General features: G+C 41.0%; 2 protein-coding genes across 14 annotated transcripts in view; one reads left to right on the top strand and one right to left on the bottom strand.

Annotated features, from left to right (window-relative positions):
• Window positions 1–8,628, top strand: part of LOC124128338 (magnesium transporter NIPA2-like) — a 50,081-nt gene extending 41,453 nt beyond the window's left edge. For all 12 annotated transcript variants that reach the window (XM_048387437.1, XM_048387443.1, XM_048387435.1 and 9 more), the window contains 3 exons: window positions 2,134–2,224; window positions 5,024–5,184; window positions 6,111–8,628. In XM_048387437.1, coding sequence (XP_048243394.1) covers window positions 2,134–2,224; window positions 5,024–5,184; window positions 6,111–6,736 — 878 coding nt within the window. In that variant the 3' untranslated portion in view covers window positions 6,737–8,628. The remainder of the gene's footprint in view (window positions 1–2,133; window positions 2,225–5,023; window positions 5,185–6,110) is intronic.
• A 6,992-nt stretch (window positions 8,629–15,620) lies between these two features.
• The window catches only part of LOC124128339 (rho guanine nucleotide exchange factor 17-like), a 122,755-nt gene continuing 111,175 nt past the window's right edge, over window positions 15,621–27,200 (bottom strand). For both annotated transcript variants that reach the window (XM_048387276.1, XM_048387277.1), the window contains exons 20-23: window positions 27,029–27,177; window positions 25,576–25,747; window positions 24,757–24,930; window positions 15,621–23,195 (exon numbers count right to left, since the gene is read on the bottom strand). In XM_048387276.1, the coding sequence (XP_048243233.1) occupies window positions 22,915–23,195; window positions 24,757–24,930; window positions 25,576–25,747; window positions 27,029–27,177 (776 nt within the window). In that variant the 3' untranslated portion in view covers window positions 15,621–22,914. The remainder of the gene's footprint in view (window positions 23,196–24,756; window positions 24,931–25,575; window positions 25,748–27,028; window positions 27,178–27,200) is intronic.

Genomic DNA, 27,200 nt, shown 5'->3' on the forward strand with positions numbered 1-27,200 from the left:
TGTGCTGTGTATATGCTGTGTATGTGCTGTGTTTGTGCAGTGTATATGCTGTGTTTGTGCTGTGTATGTGCTGTGTATATGCTGTGTTTGTGCTGTGTATGTGCTGTGTTTGTGCTGTGTATATGTTGTGTATGTGCAGTGTATATGTTGTGTATGTGCTGTGTATATGCTGTGTTTGTGCTGTGTATGTGCTGTGTATATGCTGTGTATATGCTGTGTTTGTGCTGTTTATATGCTGTGTTTGTGCTGAACAACAGTTATAATAACTAAAATTAGTGGTCCCTTTGAGTATATTTTAAGCGTAGTTTACTGTAAATTGTTTGTGCCCTTGGTAAAATGACCCAGAAAATCTGTAAAATAATTTTAAAAAATTAGTCTGGTCTATAAGAGAAACAAAATTCCACACCAGCGCGTGTCATGCATACATTGGCATGCACATTCACCACAGACGATTTAATCATATTTTGTTAACTAGAGCTGAATAAACATGCTAAATTATGATAATTGGTAAGCATACATAAAAATGTAAATTTGTAGATTTTATTGATTACCCTCAAATGAGATAGATAGTGTGTTAGGGCTGGGACAATACACCAACTGTGAGATCTGATACGTATTCCGATACCTTCCTCACGATCTGTTATGTATCACGATACATGCATGTGCTCTTACCTGTGGTGTGTAGGCCATCTTTTTCAAGGACATGATGACCAAATACCTGGCACACTGACAATTTACAGTTGGCAGTGTGTCAAGTATGGCACAACAAATGAAAATATTTGTTTTCACTGTTTACTTGCACTACTGATTAGTGTTCAGTGGAACAGTTATTAAAACAAACATTTGAGGTCAGAATCGATATTTTTTTACTAAGTGTGCGACTGTGATAGATACTTGTATCGAGAAGTAAAACATTACGATCTACCGATGCCTCCAGGTATCGTCCCCCCATTAGTGTTTTTTGGCTTTTAAAATTGCTTTTGGTCTTTGGGGCAGCACATATTTAGTATTATGTTACGGAATGAATTTACATAATGAACTTAATGAATACTAATGAATTTAGTATTATGATCTGCATCACTTGGGGCTTTCCTCCCACATTAAGCTGACACTCCGCAATATAACTGTAATAGTGTTAAAAGCGGCGTTAAACCAACTCACTCACTCACTCACTCACTCACTCACTCACTCACTCACTCACTCACTCACTCACTCACTCACTCACTCACTCACTCACTCACTCACCCACCCACCCACCCACCCACTCACTCACTCACTCACATACATCATGTCATGGTAGATGTACACACTCACATACATCATGTCATGGTAGATGTACACCGAAATAGGTTCCATTTGAATAATGTTGTTATTTCATACAGTGAAAAGTAATTTCTCGAAGTATTTTCATATTGGTGTTTGACGGATGTGAAAGGCAGCACATGTTGAATGTCATGTTGGGCTGGGGCAATACACAAATCATGGATCAAGGCACAATAACTATCCTGGTTTAGAAAGAGTAACACATTGTAGGTGGACTTTCATCCATGTTGATTTCCTTGTGGCGAAGGTTAGCATGGCATTCCCTACACATATTCATGTGACCCGTGAAGATCCGGGGTAGAATAGGTCTTCAGCAACCCATGCTTGCCTTAAAAGGCAACTATGTTGTCGTAAGAGGCGACCAATGGGATCTTGTAGTCTGGCTCGCTGACTTGGTTGATGCATGTCATCGTATCCCAATTGCGTAGATCGATGCTCATGATGTCAATCACTGGATTGTGTGGTCCCGACTCCATTATTTACAGACTGCAGCCAAATAGCTTGAATATTGCTGAGTGCGGCGGTAAACAACATACAAACAAAAGACAAACAAACATATTCATGTCTTTTATGTTGTGAACCCCATTGAGATTGGGGTTAGAATAGGTCCCCAAAAACCTATGCTGGTCATCGGCAACTTAATGGATTGGATCATCAGGCTTGGTGACTTATTTGACTGCAGATTATCTTACCTCAAAAGCATGGATCGTTGCTCATGATATCAATCACTGGATTGTCTGGTCCACTCAATTATTTACTATCTATTTTAAAGAAAGAGAAAGGTTTTATATGTTTCTGATTATGTTTCAGTGATTGTTGGAGAATTTGCAAACTTTGCTGCCTACGCCTTCGCCCCAGCCACGCTGGTAACTCCTCTGGGTGCCCTAAGTGTACTTATAAGGTGAGAGAACACACTGGAGTGAGTGAGTGAGTGAGTGAGTGAGTGAGTTGGGTTTAACGCCGCTTTTAACAGTATTCCAGTTATATCGCGGCGTGTCAGCTTAATGTGGGAGGAAAGCCCGAAGTGATGCAGGTCTCAGACGTTTACCACTTCGGTGAAACCCACGAGCACGAGTATGGTGCTGACAAACCTCGAAACATAATCGGGGCGAACCGGGATTCGAACCCACAATCATAGGTTTCTGGCGTGCCCAAGGGACACAACTCTGCACAGTGAATCGCAGCGCCTTAGACAACTGGGCCATCCGTACCCCCCAGAACACACTGGAGGCTGACTTCTTCTATTGCCTACAGTGCACTTGGCCTACAGTGCACTTGGCCTACAGTGTTATCAAAACAGCTTCATGGTTCAGGGGACACAATAGCAAAGCCTGTTTACCTATACCGTAATGAACTTCTCCATGCAATGCCATTGTCAACAAACAAGGAATAATTTTTACTTGTAGTTAATTGTACTCTCCTCACATTGTAATGTTATTACATATATATGTTAAATTTTTGATAAAGCAAAACATTTGACATTTGTAAAATCCTTACAATGAAAAAATGTAAAACATTTTTGACACAGAAAAAAGATTAATAACTGATGAAAATGCATCAAGTTCCCCTTTCATCTACTGGATGTTGAGAGGAAATATGTGAACAACAACATGTTTCAAAGCAACTCACAGATTAGTCAACAGAGAGTAACATAATAATAACATATAATTTAGACTAGTCCACAATTAATGTAAGGGGTGCATTGTTCATGGTGTAGGCAAAGTGCAGTAAAAACCAGCTTTACTGTAGGCGAACTGCACTGTAGGTGATCAGCACTGTAGGCGAACTGCACTGTAGGCAACTGCACTGTAGGTGATCAGCACTGTAGGCAAACTGCACTGTCGGCAATTGCACTGTAGGTGAACTGCACTGTAGGCAACTGCACTGTAGGTGATCAGCACTGTAGGTGATCAGCACTGTCGGCGAACTGCACTGTAGGCAACTGCACTGTAGGTGATCAGCACTGTAGGCAAACTGCACTGTCGGCGATTGCACTGTAGGTGAACTGCACTGTAGGCGATTGCACTGTAGGCAACTGCACTGTAGGTGAACTGCACTGTAGAGATGGAAGCAACTGGCAATGACACATTTCGTTTAACAAATGTCAAAGGGAGGCTACTCTATCATTCAACACTGACTATACGCCTTACTTGTTCATTAATTCTATTGGATTAAGTGGAAACATTAGAGTTGGATAGCTTCTCACTATTAGTTTGCATGACAGTGCTGGCCAATATGTGGCAACGGTGATTCGACATTGACGTTCCTGTTTGGCCTTGTAAGTAGATTGTTCAACATGTAGATAATCGAACCGTGTTTCATTTGATATCAAATATATCAACACTTGTCAATAAAAGTCGTCGGCAAGCCTCAGATGTTAAAACATTTATCGACTTGTGTTGATATTTTTTATGTCAAAAGATACAAGGGTAAGTTGATTTATCATACATTGCATATGATTATACAACATGAAGTTTAACAAGAATTATTCTTGATATCTCCAAGCGAATGGAGACATGCTTTGTGAAAGGAACAGTTTCGATCAACGAAATGGGAAAATGAGTTTAAATACATTTTCAAGGATTGGCATGAGCTGATAGTACCTCCATTATGTCATTATTTTTCCTTGTCAATCTGGGACTAACATAAATAGAAAGTCAACAGTTTGTGTGCAGGCAAGACAATTATTATTAAGGGGAGATAATTTGTGGGGAGGTATCTCTTGTAAGACAATAGTTTTGTCAAAATGGTGTGTTCACTGCAGTAAAATATCAACTGTATAAGTGACTTCAATGAAAATTAATTATCCCTTTACTCAACTTCAGAAAACTCAGTATTTCACACTGAAGGACATAACACTTATTATAATGTCACCAGTAATTAGTCTAAACTAGTCCGTGTCTATAGTTCTTTCAGCAACACATGCTTGTCATAAGAGGCGACTAACGGGATCGGGTGGTCAGGCTTGCCACACACTTTGTTGATGTAGGACTTCATATCCCAATTGTGTGAATCTATGCTCATGATGTCAATCCCTGGATTGTCTGGTCCAGACTCGAATATTAACAGACCGACGTTATATAGCTGGAATATTGCTGAGTGCAGCGTTAAAAAACAAACAAATAAACTTAATGATTTTGGGTTTTCCCATTGGGGATTCTGGGATGGAATCTGTATCCAATATTGGATGTGGAGGTCAGGCTCTGTGACATGTACCCCGAAAGGAGGCAATCGATGCTAATACTTGTGACACGTTTGCCTGGTCAGACTGGATTATTTACGGGCCGTCATTATGTATCTGGAATATTGTCTATAATAAAATTTCCACTTCATGTTATTAATTGATTAGTGTTAGTCATTGTATGGCTCTGCAGATGTGACTTTATGAGATGAAGATTCTTTGGTGTTGGTTTCACATTTACATCTTTTGCATTAAGTGCACTGTTAAGATACTGTAAACTCCAAATATTCCAAGTTGGGGCAAAATAACACTATTCCCCATTTGCCTGCCAAGGGTGCTTAGTTTGGAAATTGGGGAGGTCGGGGAGCCTAGTGGTTAAAGCGTTCGCTCGTCACGCCGAAGACCCGGGTTAAAAGCGGCGTAAAACGATACTCACTCACTCACTAGTTAGGAAATTTGGATGAACCCCTGGTTAAACATTACTCAGTGTTTCATTGCTATGGTGTTGTGATGTTGCAGCGCTGTGCTGGCGTCACGGGTGCTGAAGGAGCACCTCAACCTGCTGGGGAAGGTGGGGTGTCTGCTGTGCATCCTCGGCTCCACCGTCATGGTCATCCACTCCCCCAAGGAGCAGGAGGTCGGCAGCATGGAGGCTCTCAAGGACAAACTCATCGAGCCAAGTGAGTAGTACAAATTGCATACCCATCCAGGGTCCCGTTCCACAAAAAAGTGATCTTAGTGCTAAGATGATCGTAATGCCCATCCTTTAACATAGGCTTACGACTATCGTAGTGCTAAGATCACTTTGTGGAACTAGCTTCAGGTCTTAACACTAGTCTGTTGGTCCAAGACTAGTGAAAATCTAGAGGGACTGGCTCTCGCAAACCCTAATTATTTTACATAGACTTCAAGTCTGATGTGTTGTTTCAGATCAATTCACTTCTAGCTCTTTGTGACCGCCTCCGTGGCCCAGTGGTAGAGCGTCTGCCCGGAGAGCGGAAGGTCCGGGGTTCAATCCCAGGCCGCATCATACCCAAAGACATTAAAAGATGGTACTTGATGTTACCCTGTCTGTCGATCGGCATTAAGGGGCTAAATCAAGGACTGGTCGGCTCGGAGTCAGTATACTGTGTCTGAGTGGGGTATTCATGTTAAACTGCGGCATGGTATCTCAGTGAGCTAGCACTATAAATCGGCATCAGTCTGGACTAGTACAAAGCAGCCACACCCACACACGTGCATGCAGGTCGCGATATAAGTGCTATAATCTTGGACGCGACATTAAACCCAATTTCACCTCACCTCACCTCACCTCACCTCACCTCACCTCACCTCACCTCACCTCACCTCACTGCCCGATAGTTAAGGTATCATAAGGACTAGTAGAAATTTGCCCTTTTTAAGGGTTTTGCTATGTGTTATCATTATAAGGACTAGTGGTCTAAAACTGTTAGTTTCTAACGCTGTAGTGTCGTGTCGATGTGGATTCTTACACCTTTATCAAGTTCCAATCCATAAAGTTGTACCTTTTCTCACTACATCGCGAACAATAATTTTATGGTGATATGTGACATTTTTCTGAGCGTGGTTTCACTTGCTCTTTCAGTGTTCATCGTTTTTGGCATCCTCGTCATATTGGCAGCTGTCATTGGGATATTCTACTTCGTTCCTCGCTACGGCAACAAGAATCCTCTGGTATACATCACCATCTGCTCCGTCCTGGGATCCTTCACCGTCATGGGCTGCAAGGGAGTGGGCGTGGCCATCAAGGAGACGTTCCGTGGGAGGAACGAGTTCACAAACTACCTGACATACATTCTCCTATTTGTGGTGGTAGTGTGCATACTCATCCAGCTCAACTATCTCAATCGTGCTCTTGACACTTTCAACACGGCGGTTGTGACGCCAATCTACTACGTGTTTTTCACATCTGCTGTGATAGCCGCATCACTCATTCTCTACAAAGAGTTCGGCAACATGAAGGTGATGGATATTCTGGGCAATATGTGCGGGTTCTTGACGATTATATCGGGAATATTCTTACTTAATGCATTCAAGGACCAGAATATTAGTATATCAACGTTAGCCAGTGCGCGGAAAGAGCAGGTGTCCAATTCTAATGGGGAGCTGAGGAGTGTGACCGCTTATGATAATTTTGATGGTGACCAAGAGAGTTTGCTGGCCAATGGGCAGAATGATGAACAGCTTCTGTCAGAATATCATCATCAATGATGGGAATCTGGTGCTGACAGTCCCATTAGGAAGAAAAACGAATGTGATGAACATTGAGATGACAATAACAGGAGTATGGCCTGGCAAAAGCCAGTATTCCACCTACAATATTCCAGGTGAAGATGTCTAAATAATCACATAGAGCAACTAAGTTATTCTTTTGTATTGGACAAATACTATATTTTGTGTATTGATACATAGAAGTTATTTTTGCTTGGAGTACATTTGTTATTAGGATTATGTGTCACTGTGATACACTCTTTGAAGGATGTATGAGTTTCTCTTGGTCTTTGTGTGGTGGTCGATCTAACACTGGCAGGGTGTCCAGACAGTGGTCTTGTATGGTGGTCGATCACTGGTAGGGTGTCAGGACATTGGTCTTGTATGGTGGTCGATCACTTGTAGGGTGTCAGGACATTGGTCTTGTATGGTGGTCGATCACTGGTAGGGTGTCAGGACATTGGTCTTGTATCGTGGTCGATCACTGGTAGGGTGTCCAGACAGTGGTCTTGTATGGTGGTCGATCACTGGTAGGGTGTCCAGACAGTGGTCTTGTATGGTGGTCAATCTGACACTGGTAGGGTGACCAGACAATGGTCTTGTATGATGGTCGATCACTTGTAGGGTGTCAGGACAATGGTCTTGTATGGTGGTCGATCACTGGTAGGGTGTCAGGACATTGGTCTTGTATGGTGGTCGATCACTGGTCGGGTGTCCAGACAGTGGTCTTGTATGGTGGTCGATCACTGGTCGGGTGTCCAGACAGTGGTCTTGTATGGTGGTCGATCACTGGTAGGGTGTCCAGATAGTGGTCTTGTATGGTGGTCGATCACTTGTAGGGTGTCAGGACAATGGTCTTGTATGGTGGTCGATCACTGGTAGGGTGACCAGACAATGGTCTTGTATGATGGTCGATCACTGGTAGGGTGTCAGGACAATGGTCTTGTATGGTGGTCGATCACTGGTAGGGTGTCAGGACATTGGTCTTGTATGGTGGTCGATCACTGGTCGGGTGTCCAGACAGTGGTCTTGTATGGTGGTCGATCACTGGTAGGGTGTCCAGACAGTGGTCTTGTATGGTGGTCAATCTGACACTGGTAGGGTGACCAGACAATGGTCTTGTATGATGGTCGATCACTTGTAGGGTGTCAGGACAATGGTCTTGTATGATGGTCATTCACTGGTAGGGTGTCCAGACAGTGGTCTTGTATGGTGGTCGATCACTGGTAGGGTGTCAGGACAATGGTCTTGTATGATGGTCGTTCACTGGTAGGGTGTCCAGACAGTGGTCTTGTATGGTGGTCGATCACTGGTAGGGTGTCAGGACAATGGTCTTGTATGGTGGTCGATCACTGGTAGGGTGTCCAGACAGTGGTCTTGTATGGTGGTCGATCACTGGTCGGGTGTCCAGACAGTGGTCTTGTATGGTGGTCGATCACTGGTCGGGTGTCCAGACAGTGGTCTTGTATGGTGGTCGATCACTGGTCGGGTGTAGGTCAGTCACAGATGTATTCCCTGAATTGTGAACCTCTGAGTGTTCTTTGATCCATCAATGGTGGACAGTTCATCTCAGTAGGATTCCAGGCATGATAATCTATACCCTGTGTTTTTTCAACAAACATGGGGATTCGATGGTCACAATGGCTGCTGACTATATATTGTCGAATACCCTATTTTCGAAAAGCCACATTGATCATTATTTGTTGTGTTGTAACGATAGGGGTGACATCATAAAAGCAACGGAATTCACATGACAGTGCGCACATCAGACCTGTCAACATTGGGTTCATGTGAGGCACAGATCACCTGTCAGAGTAGTCTGTCTTTTTTACGAATTTTGGTCCTGTCATAATGAAATGTGAAAGTAAAACAGTGTCTACGTTTCTGTAAAACATTTTAAATTTATTATTATTTGACAATGTCATGGTCTCCATTGTAAATGAATCATTTTTGGTTTCAATTAATTATGTAGTTTTAATGCTGACTGACACTATTATGTTGTTCATGATGTTCATTAATGGAAACACCGCTAATGTACCAACCAATCAGGTGTTCGAAAACATTTGAAATCACTCGAGTGTAGCAGAAGTCAAAAGACAAGGCAATGGAGGTCACGCCTGTTATCAAGAAGACTCTTCCTATCGGTATACAACTGACTTCAATAGCTGAAGACCTACCCATATGAACATGAATATAAGCTTGGATTCTTTCATCCCTCAAAATAACACCAATGTGGTCTTACTCTTTACTGTTCGAAAATAGGGTATGCAAAGATATTACAAAGATAGGGCACACCATGAAGCCAGCCTTGAGGCAGTGACCTGGTATGCGTGGTATGCCATTCATGGTATGCCATCCATGCACCCCTAGTTGGAGAGCTGCCGAGGCCAGTCCCAGTCAAACTCTCCAGTCCCTTGTAGGCCCACCTCCTGTAGTAAACCCATACTTCAGTATGAAATACTGTCAAGGCAACTTTCAAATCACAGAAAGTCTTTGTTAAATTAGAGCTGTATTAATTGAGTTCACATAAAGTTAAGCTTCAATTATTCATAGATTGTCACAAACACATGCTCATGATCAAAAGACTCTTGTTAATGACAAGGTACGTTAGTACGCTAGATCTCAGAAATGCTTGACTTTGCAAGTTTGTAACCATGACACTGTAACCCTCATTGCAATATGATGGCATGCAAAGGTCAAATTTTGAAAAATGAGTTGCTATGCGTAGCACAAATATATGTTGTCTGGATTGACAAATCCACTCCTGAGAAAATGGTTTAGTTTATGTAGTATTCAGGTAATTTTGAAACTGTTTTGCAATCACAAGGGAGTTGATAATATTCCTGTATGCATTATGATATTATGATATTTGATACTTGCATACTGTTCATGGAAGTCTTCTTTTTGCTTTGCAAAATTTCAACAGAACGCATGTAATAGAAGTAAAATGAATTATCCAAATCATATGTTTTAAGAAGCAGTTCAGTGAACTTGGGGCCTTTTTATATAAAAATATCATTTAGCTTGGATTTCTTTACTTGCGGGATATTCAGACAGGGTGTATATATATACATACATATATATATATACATATATACATATACAAACATATATATATGTCACAGGACTCCGAAGTCGGAAGAAACATTTTGTGTTTTTGTTGTACCACATCCCGATTTTCCCATGTTTGATGCAATATGATGTGATATTAATGTTAGATATTTTCCATTTCATTTGTTTTAATTGAAATACAGATTTATATATTTTTATGATATGCATTTCTGATTGTGTGTCGGATAACACAGAACTATTTTCAAATGTTTGTTATGTGTTGACATTGCTGTGAGAAATGTCACAGGATTGATAGGAGCGCCGTCTGTTTCTATTTGTGACTCGGTGTCTAGACTGTGAAAAATGTCTCAAAGGGATTCTGTTAAACGGAGAACCTATCTTCTGTAGTGTCGTTTTGCAGAATGTGCGCTTTGTGTTCATGTGTTAGAAAATGCTTATAACTGATATTTTATTTGCCAAAACTGCATAATACGAAACATTCCAGTACACAGATCGGTTGGTCAACACTGAAAAATGAAGGATCATGAGTGTAGATGTTATTTCGTGTTTCTCTGAGCTGGGTCCTGGATTTGTCGAGGAGCCTCATTTAAGTGACCTTGTTGACGAATTTAAAAAAAATTATTTATTTTGAACTGATAGTCCTTATTTCCATAAATCTTTTGTCATTTTTGCATCGCATTCAATGCAATTAGTGTCAAAATATCTGATTGGACAGTTGCTATCTCATAATAATCCATACCATACATTTTGGTTGGTCAGGCTGTTTGTGTATACCGTATTCGACGTAATAAGCGCCCCTCTCTTATAAGCGCCCACGGCGATATTTGCTAATATATTTGCTAGTGAACAATCCCAATTAGCACCCCTTCCTATTGATCAATGTACACAAGACTTATTTATTTGTGTATACTACGCACTTGTGTGTTATATGCACCCTCAATTATGGGCAATTAAATTCTTGAAAAATATATCTGTCGTATATAAACATTTCAGGATGTCAGCAAAACCACGAATTTTATGATCTTTCAACTCTGTTTTCTCACCAAAATAATATTAATATTCTAATAAGAGCCCCCTATTTCTAATTTTGAGAGTGCCCTGGGCGCTTATTATGTCGAATACGGTAATGACATAATGTAATGTTGATATGACATCATAATGTAATGTTGATATGACATCATAATGTAATGTTGATATGACATCATAATGTAATGTTGATATGACATCACTTGCTTCTCATGCTGCAGTTGACCCTGTTAGTACTTTACCATGCTGAATGTAGACAGTTATAAGATAGATAGCAGGGTTCGACAAATACGCCGGCCAACTAGACAAATGCTAGTGAAACATGATCTGGGCCAGTAATTTTATATTTATACTGGACCAGCTAGCTATTGAAATAATATGGTGTACCAATCATTGACTGCATGAATTGTCATTCATGCAGTCATTAAACCTTGCACGCTTTTCGGCACACCATCAGTCTATCCTAGAACTAGTGCAGGCTTGCTGACTTGGTTGAAGCATGTCATTGATCCCAATTGCGTGGATCGATGCTCATATCAATCACTGGATTGTCTGGACCAGACTCTATCATTTACAGACCACCGTCATATAGCTGGAATATTGCTGAGTGCGGCGTAAAACAAAAAACAAACAAACCTTAGACATAGTGATCCTTCTTGTGATCGTCTTGTATGGATCACTGTAGTGATCCATCTTGTACACTACCGGTGTACAAATTCCTGTTTATAGCAAACAAATCATAAAAAGGATGTGATTAGTCGCAGGAATTTGTTTGCTGGGTGCAGATATTTGAGTGTATGTGCCAAACACTTGACTCAGATGGGGCTATATTGTCTCGCTGTTTAGTCATATCGGAATTCGATAGTGATGCAGGTCTAGCATTTGATGTCATGTCTAGGCACAGGAGTCCGTATCTAAAAATAGACGCCCTCATGCATATTCATGACCATCTCCACACGCGAGCCCGAAGGCTCGCGTGTGGAGATGGTCATGAATATGCATGAGGGCGTCTATTTTTAGATACGGACTCCTGTGGTCTAGGTCAGTACCGGATTGCTGAAGAAAGTGGCTATTTGTCCAACATAGTTAAAGATAGCCAATAGAGTGTACCTGCCATTATAACCTGTCTCAGCAAGGAATTGTAACAGTGTAAACAGAGCAGGAAAGAGCTTCATCAATATTGTAAAAGAGCTTTTCTAAATAATCTCTAAAATGCGACCTTATTTGATACTTTTGATGAACAAGACCTTTCTGTGTGTTGGAATGTTGGAATAGCTTCAAGATTACTGTATTACGTAGAACTGTGTTACCATGGTTACATGAAAGATTACTATATTACCTGGGTCCACATGCACAAAGCAAATGTAGTGTCACAACCACAGCCAGTTACGAGGATACTTTTATGAGGATTTACACTATGTCCTTATACTTATTTTGATTGTGCACATCTTGGCTGGCTCCATTCACGACTGAGCTTCTGACACTGCTACAGCTATCAGAATTATGTAAGAAAGTTCTATGAATTGTGATACGGAGGAAGGGTGGCCCATTCGTCTAAGGCGCCGCAATTCGCTGTGTAGAGTTGCCATGGGCACGCCAGAAACCTATGATTGTTGGTCGAATCCCGGTTCGCCCCAATTGTGTTTCTAGGTTTGACAGCGCCATACCCGTGCTCGTGGGTTTCACCGAAGTGGTAAAGGTCTGAGACCTGCCACACTTCGGGCTTTCCTCCCACATTAAGCTGACACACCGCGATATAACTGGAATAAAAGCGGCGTTAAACCCAACTCACTCATTCGCTCACTCGCTTTAAATTGTGATACATCTTAAGGTTAGGATTGTTGCAAGTTAACCCCAGATATATTCCACTTGGAGGTACAGAGTGAAAACAAGCCACTGTTGTGTTTCTTGCATTGATATATTACCCATAAGGGCACTGATATAGATGATGGTTTTTTCAGTACTTCTCACTGAGCATTGCAATAATTGTTCCCTTGTCATCGTTGTTTGCTAAGAGGCCCCTGGCAGCGTAACGTCACATCAAATCATTGTTGCAAATTAAGGAAGATGGAGTCATCCATTGTTCAAGACGATTTCAAGTGACGTCATTCCAACAATAGACTTAGCTGATGTTTCCATAAGAGATCAGGACATACATTTTAGTTGGAAAAAAAGACGGGATAATACAAAGAATAATCTATAAGCAACAAGGAATTGCGATGCATGTCCCTTGTGAATTGCAGTTGAAAATAACAACATTAATTCACTTGGGGACAGATAATCCGTAATTCATGGATTCTTCTCCAAATTGGTTAAACTTTTTCAGAAAGTGTAACCACAACAAAAGAACAATCAGGGTCCAAAGTGATATCTTTGTATTCATACTTATGATGATACAAGTTCTTGGAACTTTGTGATTATTTATTTGTTTGTCTAAAACCTTGTCGACACAGGTAACTTTCACTCAGATATTTTGAAATGTATGACTCCTTATGCATGAAGTTTCAACCCTAAACCTTCTCTATACTCAGACTGGAATATGTACATTTGTCATGCTTCTCAACATCATGTAAATTATGGAATCTGGCAGCTTTGAAATATATTTTATTACAGTTGGTCACAGTTATTGAATATATCTGATAAATCATTCGAGTATGAATCGAATTTCAGTGATTTTGTAAATATTTTAAGAGAATACGTCTCATATTTTCCACACTGCTATTGTCATGATGAATGAGAAAAGAGCGTTTTAGTTGCTGTCACAAGTATGTTTCATGGTCATTTTATGTCTCAGCATTAAACAACACAGAAGGTCTCAGTATAAGAAGAATGTGTGTGAGACTTGGCACCAAGAAACATCAGGACATGATGGCACAGTTGTCCAAGGTGACACAATACACTGTGCAGAGTTGCATCCCTTAGAAGTGCACCGAAAATTTTCCTTGTGGGTTCGAATCCCAGATTTGGCCTGATTATGTTTCTAGGTTTGCCAGCACCATACCTGTGCTCATGGGTTTCACCAAAGTGGTAAACATCGATGGTCTGCATCACTTTGGACTTTCCTCCCACATCAAGCCGACATGTTGTCATATAAATGGAATAGAGTCAGGATACTCACTACTCACAAGTAGAATCATTGAAGTTAACATAGCCACAGATAGCTCCATGTCCTATGCCAGGAGAGAAGTCTCTCTCACTCATCTTGTAACCCCATGTTGATTCCGGGGCTGTATGGGGGCCACGGGTGGCCAAGTCGTCTTAGGCGCCACATTTCACTGTGCAGGGTTGCATCTCTTGGTCACACCAGAAACCTATGATTGTGGGTTCGAATCCCGGTTCGCCCCGATTATGTTTCTAGGTTTGTCAGCACCATACCCGTGCTCGTGGGTTTCACTGAAGTGGTAAACATCGGAGACCTGCATCACTTCGGGCTTTCCTCCAACATTAACATGACACGCTGCGATATAACTGGAATACTGTTCAAAGCGGCGTTAAACCCAACTCCCTCACTTACTCTAATTACAGGTCAAGAGACCTGTGACCTCATTCAAAACTCCTATCATTAGTGTACAGTACAATTGCAGTAAAAGAACTCCACTAACTAAAGCCACATAACAGAGCGCTGTTTGTATGACTTGTAATTAGTTTTTTATTAGTTATATCATGCTAATAGTTGATTGACCTACGTGGAGACGTCTCATTTCATGCACTGCACTAACAACAAAGTGTAGACCTAGAAAATGGGCTTCAAAGTGTGTACAACGTCTGTTTTAACGTTTTATCACGATACAACAGCAATCTTGGGAACTGGTAACAAGAGCCTATCACTTTTATGGGCAGTGGGGTAGCCTAGTGGTTAACGACTTCGCTCGTCATGCCAAAGAACCGGGTTTGATTCCCCCATGGGTATAATGTGTGAAGTACATTTCTGGTGTCCCCTGCTGTGATATTGCTGGAATATTGCTAAATGCAGCATAGGAGCATACTCACTCACTATCACACTTGTGGCTGCATGTCCTATATACTAACACAAGGTTTAAATTTGAAGTTGTTAGTGTCGAGTACTGGATCTCTGGTCAAGGTACTTCACAGCATCTTAAGTCTTCACATCGAAGATCTGATATCACTGTCATATCCCATGAAAATTTTGTTATATTTCTGTTGTGTAAATGTACAGATGTAACTTTGTTGACAAACTGCCTTTCATGTGATACAGACACAATAGAAGTTGTATGAAATAAATATCTATTTCAGAATATACATGACTTTTGAGTTTTGTCTTTTTACACTTGGAATATTTAATAGGGGCAGTGGGGTAGCCTTGTGGTTGGTTTGTTGTTTAACGCGGCACTCAGCAATATTCAAGCTATATGACGGCGGTCTGTAAATAATCGATTCTGAACCAGACAATCCAGTGATTGATATCATGAGCATCGATCCACGCAATTGGGATCAATGACATCCATCAACCAAGTCAGCGAGCCTTTTACGACGAGCATAGTCACCTTTAACGGCAAGCATGGTTGGTGAAGACCTATTCTATCCCGGATCTTCACGGGTCGGTAGCCATGTGGTTAAGGCATCACTCCTCACTCAAGAAGCCTTGGTTCGATTCTCTAAATGGGTAGGGGGCATGGGTACATTATGTGAAATCAGTTTTAGTGTCCCTGCCATGATATTGCTTGGAGCAGCTAGCTCGCTTGCTCGCTCGCTCACCCACCCACGAAGATCCGGGGTAGAATAGAATGACTTGGTATCACTTCGCACCAAAGACAAAAACGAAGGATCTATTTTTATGATTTTATTTTTGTATTATGATTGTTAACACTGACCATGCATGAACATTGACATGACCTTTGACTCCTGTAGAATGGGAGGTCAGACAGCATTCCTCCGTCTGTCCATCCATCCGTAGGTACACACGTCAACGACCGGGCAGGTTCGGTAACTGTACAGCTAAAACAATATCAGGAACATAGCCAGGCACCAGGGGATGCAGAGACTTGTATGATCAGTTGGCTTGTCGGGTATCACCTCAAACAAAAGGATGTCAGCCATAGGGGAAATGCATGCAAGCGAGTCACAGCCATTTTGGAATATTTCTGTAATCACCAAGCAAAGGGAGATAACTCTACCCTGCAGCATCACAACCTGCTGCCTACGAGAGGGACTGAATATTTGTTTTTGCTGCGGAAGCAATTATCTCGCTCTAGGCAACATGAGCATGTTTCTACTAATTGTACATCATATATTAAATAATAAATAACTACAAATAAATAACTCACAAGTGAAACGTAAATAAAATCACAACCAGATGGTTTTATGAAGGGATTGAAAAGTTCATATTTACAAGACGAGCACAACTGATCAAATAAGTGACTGGTGAACTGTCATGTATCTAGCCTCGTTCTAGTTACATGTGAAGCCACGATCATGAAGACCGAGGGGTGTTCCTTTGCACAAAAATTTATAAATAAATTGCACTACAATATATGCACCACTCCATCAACACACAGCCCCGTCAGCAAGACTAGAGAAGAGGGGCAGAATGGAGTGGGGCTGGAGTGCTGGTGAGGGGATGTATAGATGACGCTGTACACAGCTCTGTACATATGTACTACATCTGTACATGTGACGCAATCAGGGTCCGAACACGACCAACATTTTGCCTGAACTGCAAGTTGGTGACCTTCCATGTAAGATTGGAACTAAGTATTCGTGAAAATATGCAAACATGTAGAATTACAACCATATTTTGGATTAGCTACACATGTTTATCATTTGGTAGACAGAATTTGAGTGGACCACCTCCAAATGGTTACATAATACAATTAAAGTACTGTTGAAAAACAATGTTAATCACATGCATAGGTTGACATGACTACATTTTGAGACACACCTCTATCCTGGAAACAGTAGAAGATAGAGAAGAGTTTGTGTGTGTTATTTAATTGCAGAAGAAAACATTGATTCTGAAATAACAAACAAAAACAGCATCAATTAAGTTCACGTTGCTATGGAAACACAAATCGTGATATGAGTGAATATTGTGGCAGCTTCCAATGTGACGGACAAAGAACCAATGATAAGTTTCTCGCACTGCCTTGCTAGAGGCAGTGACTGTGATTGTGCTACTTGTACACAACAATCAGATAACGTGAAACAAAAATATGCATTTAAAGACATGACTCCTCAACCTCACCACTCCGTGCATCATCTGCTTACTTTGTGTTGGACAAGATGGTCATGTTATCTTATTGAATAGACAAAGGAAAACAATATCCAGATCCCTATTACTCAAAAGGCTCCCTATCAACCCATAAGAGCCTCTATCAACTTAAGGGCCCCTATCAACTTAAAAGGGTCCCATGAACTCAAAAAGGCACCTATCAATAAATAAGGGCCCCTTTCAACTTAAAGGGTCCCTATCAACTTAAAAGGGTCCCTCTCAACCAAAAAGAGCCCCTATCAACTTAAAAGGGCTCCTATCAACTTAAAGGGTCCCTATCAACACAATAGTGTCCTTAACTTAAGGGTCCCTATCATCATATAGGTGTCACTATCAACTCAAAAGGGTCCCTATCAACTTAGGTCCCTATCAACTTACAAGAGTCCCTATCAACTTAAAAGGGTTACTATCAACTTAAAAGGGTCCTTAACTTAAAAGGGTCCCTGTCAACTTAAAAGGGTCCCTATCAACTTAAAAGGGTCCCTGTCAACTTAAAAGGGTCCCTATCAACTTAGAAGGGTCCCTATCAACTTAAAAGTGTTCTTGGTAATGTTTCCACACCTTGTATGGCTACAATGGCTACAGCTATACATACATTGCTGCAGTCCTAGCACTGTGATTGCTTTGTGGAACGCAGCCTTGAAAGAATTGCCTCAACAAAAGGCAAATAAATTGTAAGTCAGACTTAATTACACACTGTCCTACTTTACAATCCAGTTAAATGTCCTTTCTACATTGATGTTGTATAAATGGTAACTACACCCAGCATCCATGTGTCTATAGCAACACAACGCTGCTGCAATTGTCACACATGGAGACTTCTATGTAAATATACTACATTTGCATTGCATGGCAGTGAACATCGGCAGTGACTATAGATGTGTGGACTCACGTAATACTAGTTCAGGGCCCGTTCCATGGAGACCTTCGCTCTACGACTGACGTAAGTCAGTCTTAGAAGTGCTGGAGGGATGGTCATCTTAGTGCTAAGATCACTTTCTGGAAAGGGCCTTGCAGCTGACTCATTGAGCTCAATAAATACTGACTTAAACTTTCTACAAACATAAACTGGAACTCTATCTGTCATAATGTATGATTCATCGCTCAAAAAATATAAATATTTCTGATTGTCATGTTTCTTTCATATGCAATAATTCTATTGCTGTGATATAAAGTTATAGTTGTGATATGTTCTGTAAATGCAATCACCTTGTAACAAAGGAAACACTGTTTTCATTTTATGGTTGTGAGTTGAGCACAGCCCAAAGCCATCAACTCATCTGCTGGACAAAACAAAGTATGCACCCATGTTGCATGGTGGCTAAAATATTCGATGGTGATATATTAGATAGGTATCATAGTTTAGTTCTGGATCTTAAGCTTGCAGTGTTTCAGCAACTGTTTTCTGCTTAGTAATTAGTCAAATTCAATTTTCAAGTGTATACTTTCTTTTGGCCAGCCATCACTAAACCAATGGGGGATATTTTTTCATTTCAATTTCCTGTCCACTTTGTTTTGGATAAAAAAACTGAAGAGATATGTAGCAATAAAATGCATCAAAAAGTTGGATATTAATTGATTAAATTCACTGCGGTTTCTTCCCACACCAAAGCGAACAAACAATTCTCTGAAAGAATTCAACACTTTGCACAATTCTTTTATATAAAACAGATTTGGCTACCCGGGCTTACCCACACAATATTTTGACAATTAAAGTAAAAAAACATTCATTTTACTCTGACTGACCAAAGATAAACAATAAAATAAAAAAGTGTTGCCCCATCAATAAAACCGGAACATATGATATGGTCTCTGATATTCGTATCAATAATAAAATTAAACTTTAAAAATTTCCCGAACTAAAAGAAAATAGCAACACTAGTATGAATAGACATTGGTACAACCAATCAAAGAGACCTGTTCATTATAAACCAATATACCACTATGAGAATGAGTGACATCAATGAAAATAAAGTAACAGGGCTTAATAGAATCTCAACAAGACAAACTTGGCTACATGAGCAAATAATATTTCCACTCGAAAAACGAAAATGATCAAAAACACTTTGATCAAATTTCTCAACTATGTGGGAAATGATAAATTCTTGTGAGAAAACAGACACGTATGTATCTCTTATACTAACATTCCCTTCACTGGGGACTACAAAAAGGTCATGAATATATCCTTTATTGAATGTTACATTACCGTGTGAGAGAAGACTTCGGCTACTTGAAAGCAGACAATTGTGCATGTGCCTCGGAGATGAGCAACGCTGAGACAGATACGTCTTCATACACAGTACGAAATAACATAATCCCTTTGGTAACACACCGAGAACCTTGAACAAACTTTACAATGAAAGCTACTTTAAACAAAAATAGCAGAATCATCGATATTTTCTGTGCTTAATTTGCATTTATATTTTCCAGGATAGGATTCCATTGAATCATTTAAACCATTGAACCGATTTACTTCAAGATCAAACAAAAAAAAGAAGCCAAAATAACACTTGCATATCTGATTGGAAATTCTGCTGTTTATGATAAATGGGCTGAGCAGTGTCTGAGAGTGGAATGAGAGGTTATCAGCTGCTAGGTCGGTCTACTACAGTGATATAATCATCCATTACACATCTTGTATGTTCTGTAGTCAAGACAATGTTAGCAAGTGTTGATGTGTGAGGGGACAGACTTGTCATGACAATGGATATTGTCATACACTTAGTACACTGTCGCTGTGATTGTCACAATACTCTAGTACTGACACCAGGTCACATCCTACAATGTGTACTGATATGTCACATCCTACAACGTGTACTGATATGTCACATCCTACAATGTACATCATCAAACATTTGTACAATGTAGTACCATGTGTTTCAATGTCGGTCACATCCTACAATGTATTACTTCATAACTTCTACAATGTAGTACAATGCACACCAACATGACATCCTACAGTGTACTACATCCTACAGTTCTACAATGTAGTACAATGCTTCTGACATCACATCCTACAATGTACATCATACAGCTCTACAATGTAGTACAATGCTTCTGACATCACATCCTACAATGTACTACATCATACAGTTCTACAATGAAGTACAATGCTTCTGACATCACATCCTACAATGTACTACATCATACAGCTCTACAATGTAGTACAATGCTTCTGACATCACATCCTACAATGTACTACATCATACAGCTCTACAATGTAGTACAATGCTTCTGACATCACATCCTACAATGTACTACATCATACAGTTCTACAATGTAGTACAATGCTTCTGACATCACATCCTACAATGTACTACACACATATATCGGTCAATCTGTACAGAATAGATATCAGATTATAAATACACTCAGATTTATTACAAACAAGTTGACTGTGAAGAACACATTTCAGCTCGATTAAGGCACTAATGCAGAGACAAAACTGAATGCTTCATAAATAGCACTGATTCATATGAGGGGTGAGGGATGTGGAGTGGGGGTGAGGGACGTGGGGTAGGGGGGGGTGAGGAAGGTTGGCTGGGGTGAGGTGCGGGGGCAGGTACTAACAGTCTCGGTAGTAATGCTGTAATGGTCGAGACAACAACGAAAAGAGATTCATATTCATAAGATTCATAAGTTTATATTTGTTGAATCAATCACACAGTCATTTAACATTGAGTTTTGATTTTAGCATACAAATTTTTTTTAATTAACCAGGGCATAAAAGTTTAAACGATCATATAATACTTAATATATCCAAATCTGTATGAGCATAAATGTATGTCTCTACACATCAGATAAGTCATGATTCGCATAAAAACTCTTAAAGATAAAAAAATCACTTGAGAGTACTTCCGCCTCAAAATAGACAACAAATAGTTTAATAGCAACACTTTGAATGGCATAGGCCTTCTCTTGAATCAGTTTACCAGAACACATCACATTTCAAGCACATTTGTGTCCCCACCGTCGGGGGTAACGAGTTCCCCTGCATAACGCTTCTATAACATCTGTAGTAAATAACAAGCCATATAACACTGGTAACAAGGAAGTATTTGGCACATGGGGAGAGAGAGCCCCATCTTCGTCAATGGAGCATTCACCTCTGTCTCTGTGTAGCTGAATAGTTGGGAGAAGCCACAGATTCTGGAGACAAACATAATACCAACTGTCATCACTCGGAAATAACAGAGTTGGGACATCATATGTTGTAAGACAAGTAGCACAATACCAACAATGGCTGACTAGTCCACATCATAGCCTGTTCTATTTTAGCGCTACGACTGGTATAACGTCCATACTTGATGTAAATCAGCATAGCCCTAAGGTCACGTTGTTGACCAGGGTGCCATTGTACAAAGCGATCTTAGCGCTAAGGTGATCGTAACTCCCATACCTTAACATAGACTTACGACAGTCGTAGAGTAAGGTTGTTTTGTACACCGGCACCTAGGGTGTCATTATACAAAGGGATCATAGTGCGAGGTAATCGCAATTACCATACTATAACAAAGACTTACGATCATCGTAGCGCTAAGGTTGTTACGTACAACAGCCCCAGGTTCCAGTTTTGGACGCTAGTGTTCAGAGACCCGTTCCATAAAGGGATCTTAGTGCTATGACTGTCTTAAGTCAGTGTTAAAGAATGAGAGTTACGATCGACTTAGCGCTAAGATCGCTTTGTGGAACGGGGCCCAGGGAATCAAACCTGTGCATGAAAGATGGACACAGTAACCACAGGGCTAACCCACATGAATGTTTTTTACACAAACATGTCAACTTTAGAACATATCTTACAACAGGGAATAGAGGCTGGTACTGGTAGAGAGATAATACAGGGAAAGCAGCTAGGGGGATCCTCCATCTAAGGAGGCATTAGTTTTTCTTTCACTAATTAAGGGGCAAGGGTACACTTGGGCCATGACATTCCTTGTTGCATCCACAATAGATGCTGGCATTGGACGAAGTCATCTCCCGTGAGTGACATTGGTATTATGTTTGCTCACTCATTCTCTCCCTTTCCTAGCCATCCTTCAAATCCCAACTCTGTACAGCATGGGCGACTATGTACAACTGAAATAAATAGACAATTTAAAATACTTGCAAGCAAAATACCTCTGGTTGATGAATATTTCACAACCTGTTTTCAGATGAGCACCAAGTAGATATGCACACGTAACACACCGGTTCCTGCTGGGGGCAGATTGGGCAGACACAGTTCAATACAAGAAATGTCAATGTATCAACTAAACCACACTGATTCCGTGACAAGGAATAACGTTATTTTCCAATCCTCATGTGCTGCAGATCTCTCTTGTCCACAGGTCATGATATGCAAGACTTGTACACTGTGTCCCAACACATGAGGCCATGCAGCGCATGTCCCTACCACAACATAATAATTCAGATCAGTGCTTGAGATTTTTCAATTCTTCAACTGCCAAAGTTAATTTTTTAGAAAATATGTTAAGAAGTTACCAGGACTCCATGACAACTCTTTAAGTTTCATTACGGTCATACTTTAAAAACAATTTTATGGAGTTTTTACAAACTTTTCACACACATCAAAGATTAAGGAAGAAAATATAATTGAACTGTTCTTTTATAAAATGACTCAGATTTGGCTTCGGTTGGTCAAATCTGTAAACCAACAAATTGAAAAAGTGTGGCCTTAGAGTAATGAACACTCAAACTATAAGTACAGATCCTCAATCTACGAGTCGAGCAAGGGCAGATTAGTGCCTGTACAGAAGTAGGCTGTCTTTAACTTGGTTGTGTTGAGCAGTAAATGAAACCCCAGTGATCTGCCACCCAGTAGGAGCGTCAGTCATCCGTCCATCAGTTCCTCTCACACCTGCCACAACAGTAGGTGATTTGTGCTATCGTCCCGGCCAGCTGCCTCGTTGGCCGATGTATTGCGGAAATCCTCGTAACCATCCCCGCCACTTATCACAAGCATCCGTGTTGCCATGGTAGCAATAGTAGCTGCCATTGAGGACCGCCTGTGAAGGTCAGGCATGGCACTTCCCTCGCCCTGAGATTCCTTAGCCTCGCTTTTCTGACCTCCTCCAACAGAGAGCTCCACACTTGTCAGAAAGCGGACATGTCCGGTGTGCCCGTAGACTAGGCCTGAAATAAGCACAATAGAGTTGAAAGAAATGGATTGAAAAATATATTTTGTTTGTTTGTTGTATAATGCTGCACTCAGCTATATGACAGTGGTTTTTAAATAATCAAGTCCCATTCCACAAAGCGATCGTAGCTCTAAGGTGATCGTAATTACCATATTTTAACATGGACTTACCAGTGGTGTAGCGCTATGAATGCTTTGTGGAACGGGGCCCAGAAAATCCAGTGATTGATATTATGATCAACAATTAACGCCTTCAGGGTATGATGACACACCATCGACAAAGTCAGAGAGGATCAGCTCTCGATCCATTTGGTCGCCTCTTATGACCTGTGGACCTATTCTAACGCAGAATCCCGGCGGGGGGTTAAAATATGTGTGAAATTGAATGAATAAACTAGTCTCTTGTGAAAAGTGAACATTGTTTCACACCACACTAAGCAATATTTCAGCCATGTCAAAGCTGCCTGTAAATAATCGGTCAGGGTCAGGGAAACCATGGGTTTAGATCCGGCCAAACAAAGCAAAGGTTGATAGCATGAGCAACATCCATGCCATCAGGGTACGATGACACACTATCAGCCAATCGGCTGTTACAACCAGTATGGTGATACAGGGACCTATCCTACATGAATCACATGAATTATTACATAAATCAAAACCATTCAGAAAGTTTTTCGTATTTGTTAGCAACCAAAATGGTACACCCTGATCTACCTAGTCACTTTCATGGAATTCAAAATGTGGGATTCCAGTAGGACTGAGAAGGGTAACTCGGGTACTCAGGATCGAGAGGGTACTGAGAAGGACCCGGGTACCCACAGGACTACCCAGACCCCTGGTTAGTCACGTGATATATTGTTTAATGACACAACTTATCTAGAACTCCATGGTTACACTACAAGTCACTAGTTCGCAATTTCTTTCTGACTATGCACCCATTCCTTCTGACTTTTATATGTTTGAATAAAGATAAAACTTAATTCAACCTCAGTGTATGCATGACCAGATCATTTTATACATGTATCCAAATACATCTTGACAGGAGTACAGTCAAACGTTTCCCAATCAGACATTTTGTACCAATCTCTTGAGACCTACAGCAGGTACCCGAGTAGAGTCGGGTAACAGTGGACTCATCCCAGCCTTAGTTTCCAGTATAGATGAGGTGAGGTGATGAGGTGAAATGGGGTTTAACGTCGCGTCCAAGATAATTGCACTTATATAGCGACGTGCATGTACGTGTGTGTGTGTTTTTGTGGCTGCTTGTACTAGTCCGGACTGATGCCGATTTATAGTGCTAGCTCACTGAGATACCATGCCGCAGTTTAACATGAATACCCCACTCAGACAGAGTATACTGACTCCGAGCCAACCAGTCCTTGTTTTAGCCCCTTAATGCCGAGCGCCAGACAGGGTAACAACAAGTACCATCTTTTAACATCTTTTGGTATGACGCGGTCAGGGATCGAACCCCGGACCTTCCGCTCTCCGGGCGGACGCTCTACCACTAGACCACGGCTGATGACCAGTATAGATGAGATGATGCTAACAACCAACCTGTGACAGAAGGGATGGCCAGAGAACCATTGGTTGTGGTTGAGGTGATCTTCGGGATGGGGATGGTGAGGATGACTCCAGCACTCGTCCCCACCCACAGCAGGTCCTTACAGATGAGCAGAGCTGTGATCCGCAAACATGCTGCCTTGTGCTGCCGGATAATGTCGTCAGCCGCTGCAACACACAGACCATACATCATGAACAATCATTATTAGATCAGGGGGCCGTTATACAACACAACCTTAGCACTACAACTGTCGCAAGTCTAGGTTAAGGTGATATTGTGAACTCACCAAAGATGGTGATGTTGTGAACTCTATTTTTACAAACTGTTCATTCGGAGAAGTAGAGGATGAATACCATGTCTTACTTATATGTATAACATATTCGCATTAAGGTATAAATTTCTCCCATGTTGCAAGGTATTTTTAAAGACCATCAGTTAATGATAAATCTGCTAAACTCTGAAAATCCTGATATGAACCATTCTGTTTCTGTATTCTTAAAACATGTCTTCATAATGACAAATGTGTAACTTAATTTAAAATCTAATCATGTACATCACATGACAAATGTTGATATCCAATCCGCACTGTACCATTGGCCTTGATGCTTAAGTTACAAAATAAACTGTCTGTCTGTTAAGGTATGGGAGTTGCGATCACCGTAGCTCTAAGATCGCATTGTACAACAGCACCCAGGGTTAATCTGGACCTGCTCAGAGGCAGATATTCCGCCCATGATTGCAGCAAATGTCAGTAAAAATTCCCAAAATGGAGAAGAAGTCCCCCAATTGATGAACAGCTCTCTGTGACTTACACTGCAGTTTGGCGGACACAGCCTGTGCGATGCTGACTTCAAGGAGGGGTTCGAAGGTTGTGGCATGGAATAGGCTGACTTTTGAGGACTGTTGAGAAGCAATCCACACCCCTTGTCCTGCACAGACCATGCACTGCACGGAGCGGTTCGCATCTGTCGTCACCTGGAACGTCTGCACAAACAAACCTTGGGAGTTCAAACACTCTGACAAACAATCACTCTGCTGACTTGGATTTAACGATATGTTCTGACATTCACACATACATAGTTAGTCTGTCCCACAGTCCCTGAACCATATTATTTTCCTTTCCGTCCATCCCTAAGTGTAATTCTAGCCCTAAACGAAGCAAGTCTAGATTTTCCACAAGTTTGGAGGCTCTCTCAATTTAAATGGATGGAGTTGTTTGTTTCAATCAAAATGATATATTTTCAGAGACTAAGCATCAGTCTAATTCACAGTGTACAATGTCTCTTTAGTGAGTTTGAGGGAGCACTTCTAAATGTCAGGTCCTTTAGTTTTGAAACATACAACAACTCCTGCCTAAAAACTTCACTAAGAAATTGGTGACATTTTAAAATACATTCATCCAGGAAGAAAAGGGGGCACGGATGGCCAAGTCGTCTAAGGTACCACGATTCGCCATGCAGAGTTGTGTCCCTTGGGCACACCAGAAACCAATGATTGTGGGTTCGATTCCCAGTTTGCCCTTATTATGTTTCTAGGTTTGTCACCAACATACCCGTGCTCGTGGGTTTCACCGAAGTAGTAAACGTCTGAGACCTGCATCACTTCGGGCTTTCCTCCCACATTAAGCTGACACGCGGTGATAAATTCGAATACTGTTAAAAGCGGCGTTAAACCCAACTCACTCAGAAATGAAAACACAATAACCATAGTATTACTGCATTAACCATGAACATATGCCCATTAGAAATTGTGCACAAACACTACAGACCTAAGAAGGTTCTTAAACTGGCACAATCTTTCTTCTATTTCAACTCGTTTTAGCCAATACCCAAGTATCTGCATAATCAGCATAGCTGCTGGCCTGAACAAACAATGTCTGCCCATGAGCCAGAAGTTTCCATTTATTTTTGTTTGTTTTGTTGTTTAACGCCACAATATTCCACCATTATGGTCTGTAAATAATCGAGTCTGGACCAGACAATCCAGTGATTGACATCATAAGCATCGATCTATTCAATTGGGATACCATGACATGTATGAAAAAGTCAGCTAGCCTGACCACGATCACATTAGTCGCCTCTTAAGACAAGCATGGATTGCTGAAGACTAATTCTAACCTGGAATCTTCATGGGAATTACTCCATTTAAGGCTGTAAAATCGCTTTGACAAATAATGAGTTACCCTGACACTTTTAACCTGCAGCTAAAATTATCATGACATGTATTTAGCTTGAAGAAGCTACACACATTATGCTATATACTTGCCTCGACACTGAGCGTAAGGGGGTTTATAACATGGATGTTGTTCTGACAACCACACCAGAGTTTGCCTGCCACGGCCAGCATCTTCGTGATCGGGGAGGTGGCACTTCCGATTGTGCGTGTGTACGGCCTCTCTGTGTCCCACAGGCCCTCTGTGTAAGACAAGGGATCATTA

The sequence above is a fragment of the Haliotis rufescens genome, unplaced genomic scaffold (assembly GCF_023055435.1).
Source record: "Haliotis rufescens isolate VD_foot unplaced genomic scaffold, xgHalRufe1.0.p SCAF_7, whole genome shotgun sequence".
NCBI lineage: Eukaryota > Metazoa > Mollusca > Gastropoda > Lepetellida > Haliotidae > Haliotis > Haliotis rufescens.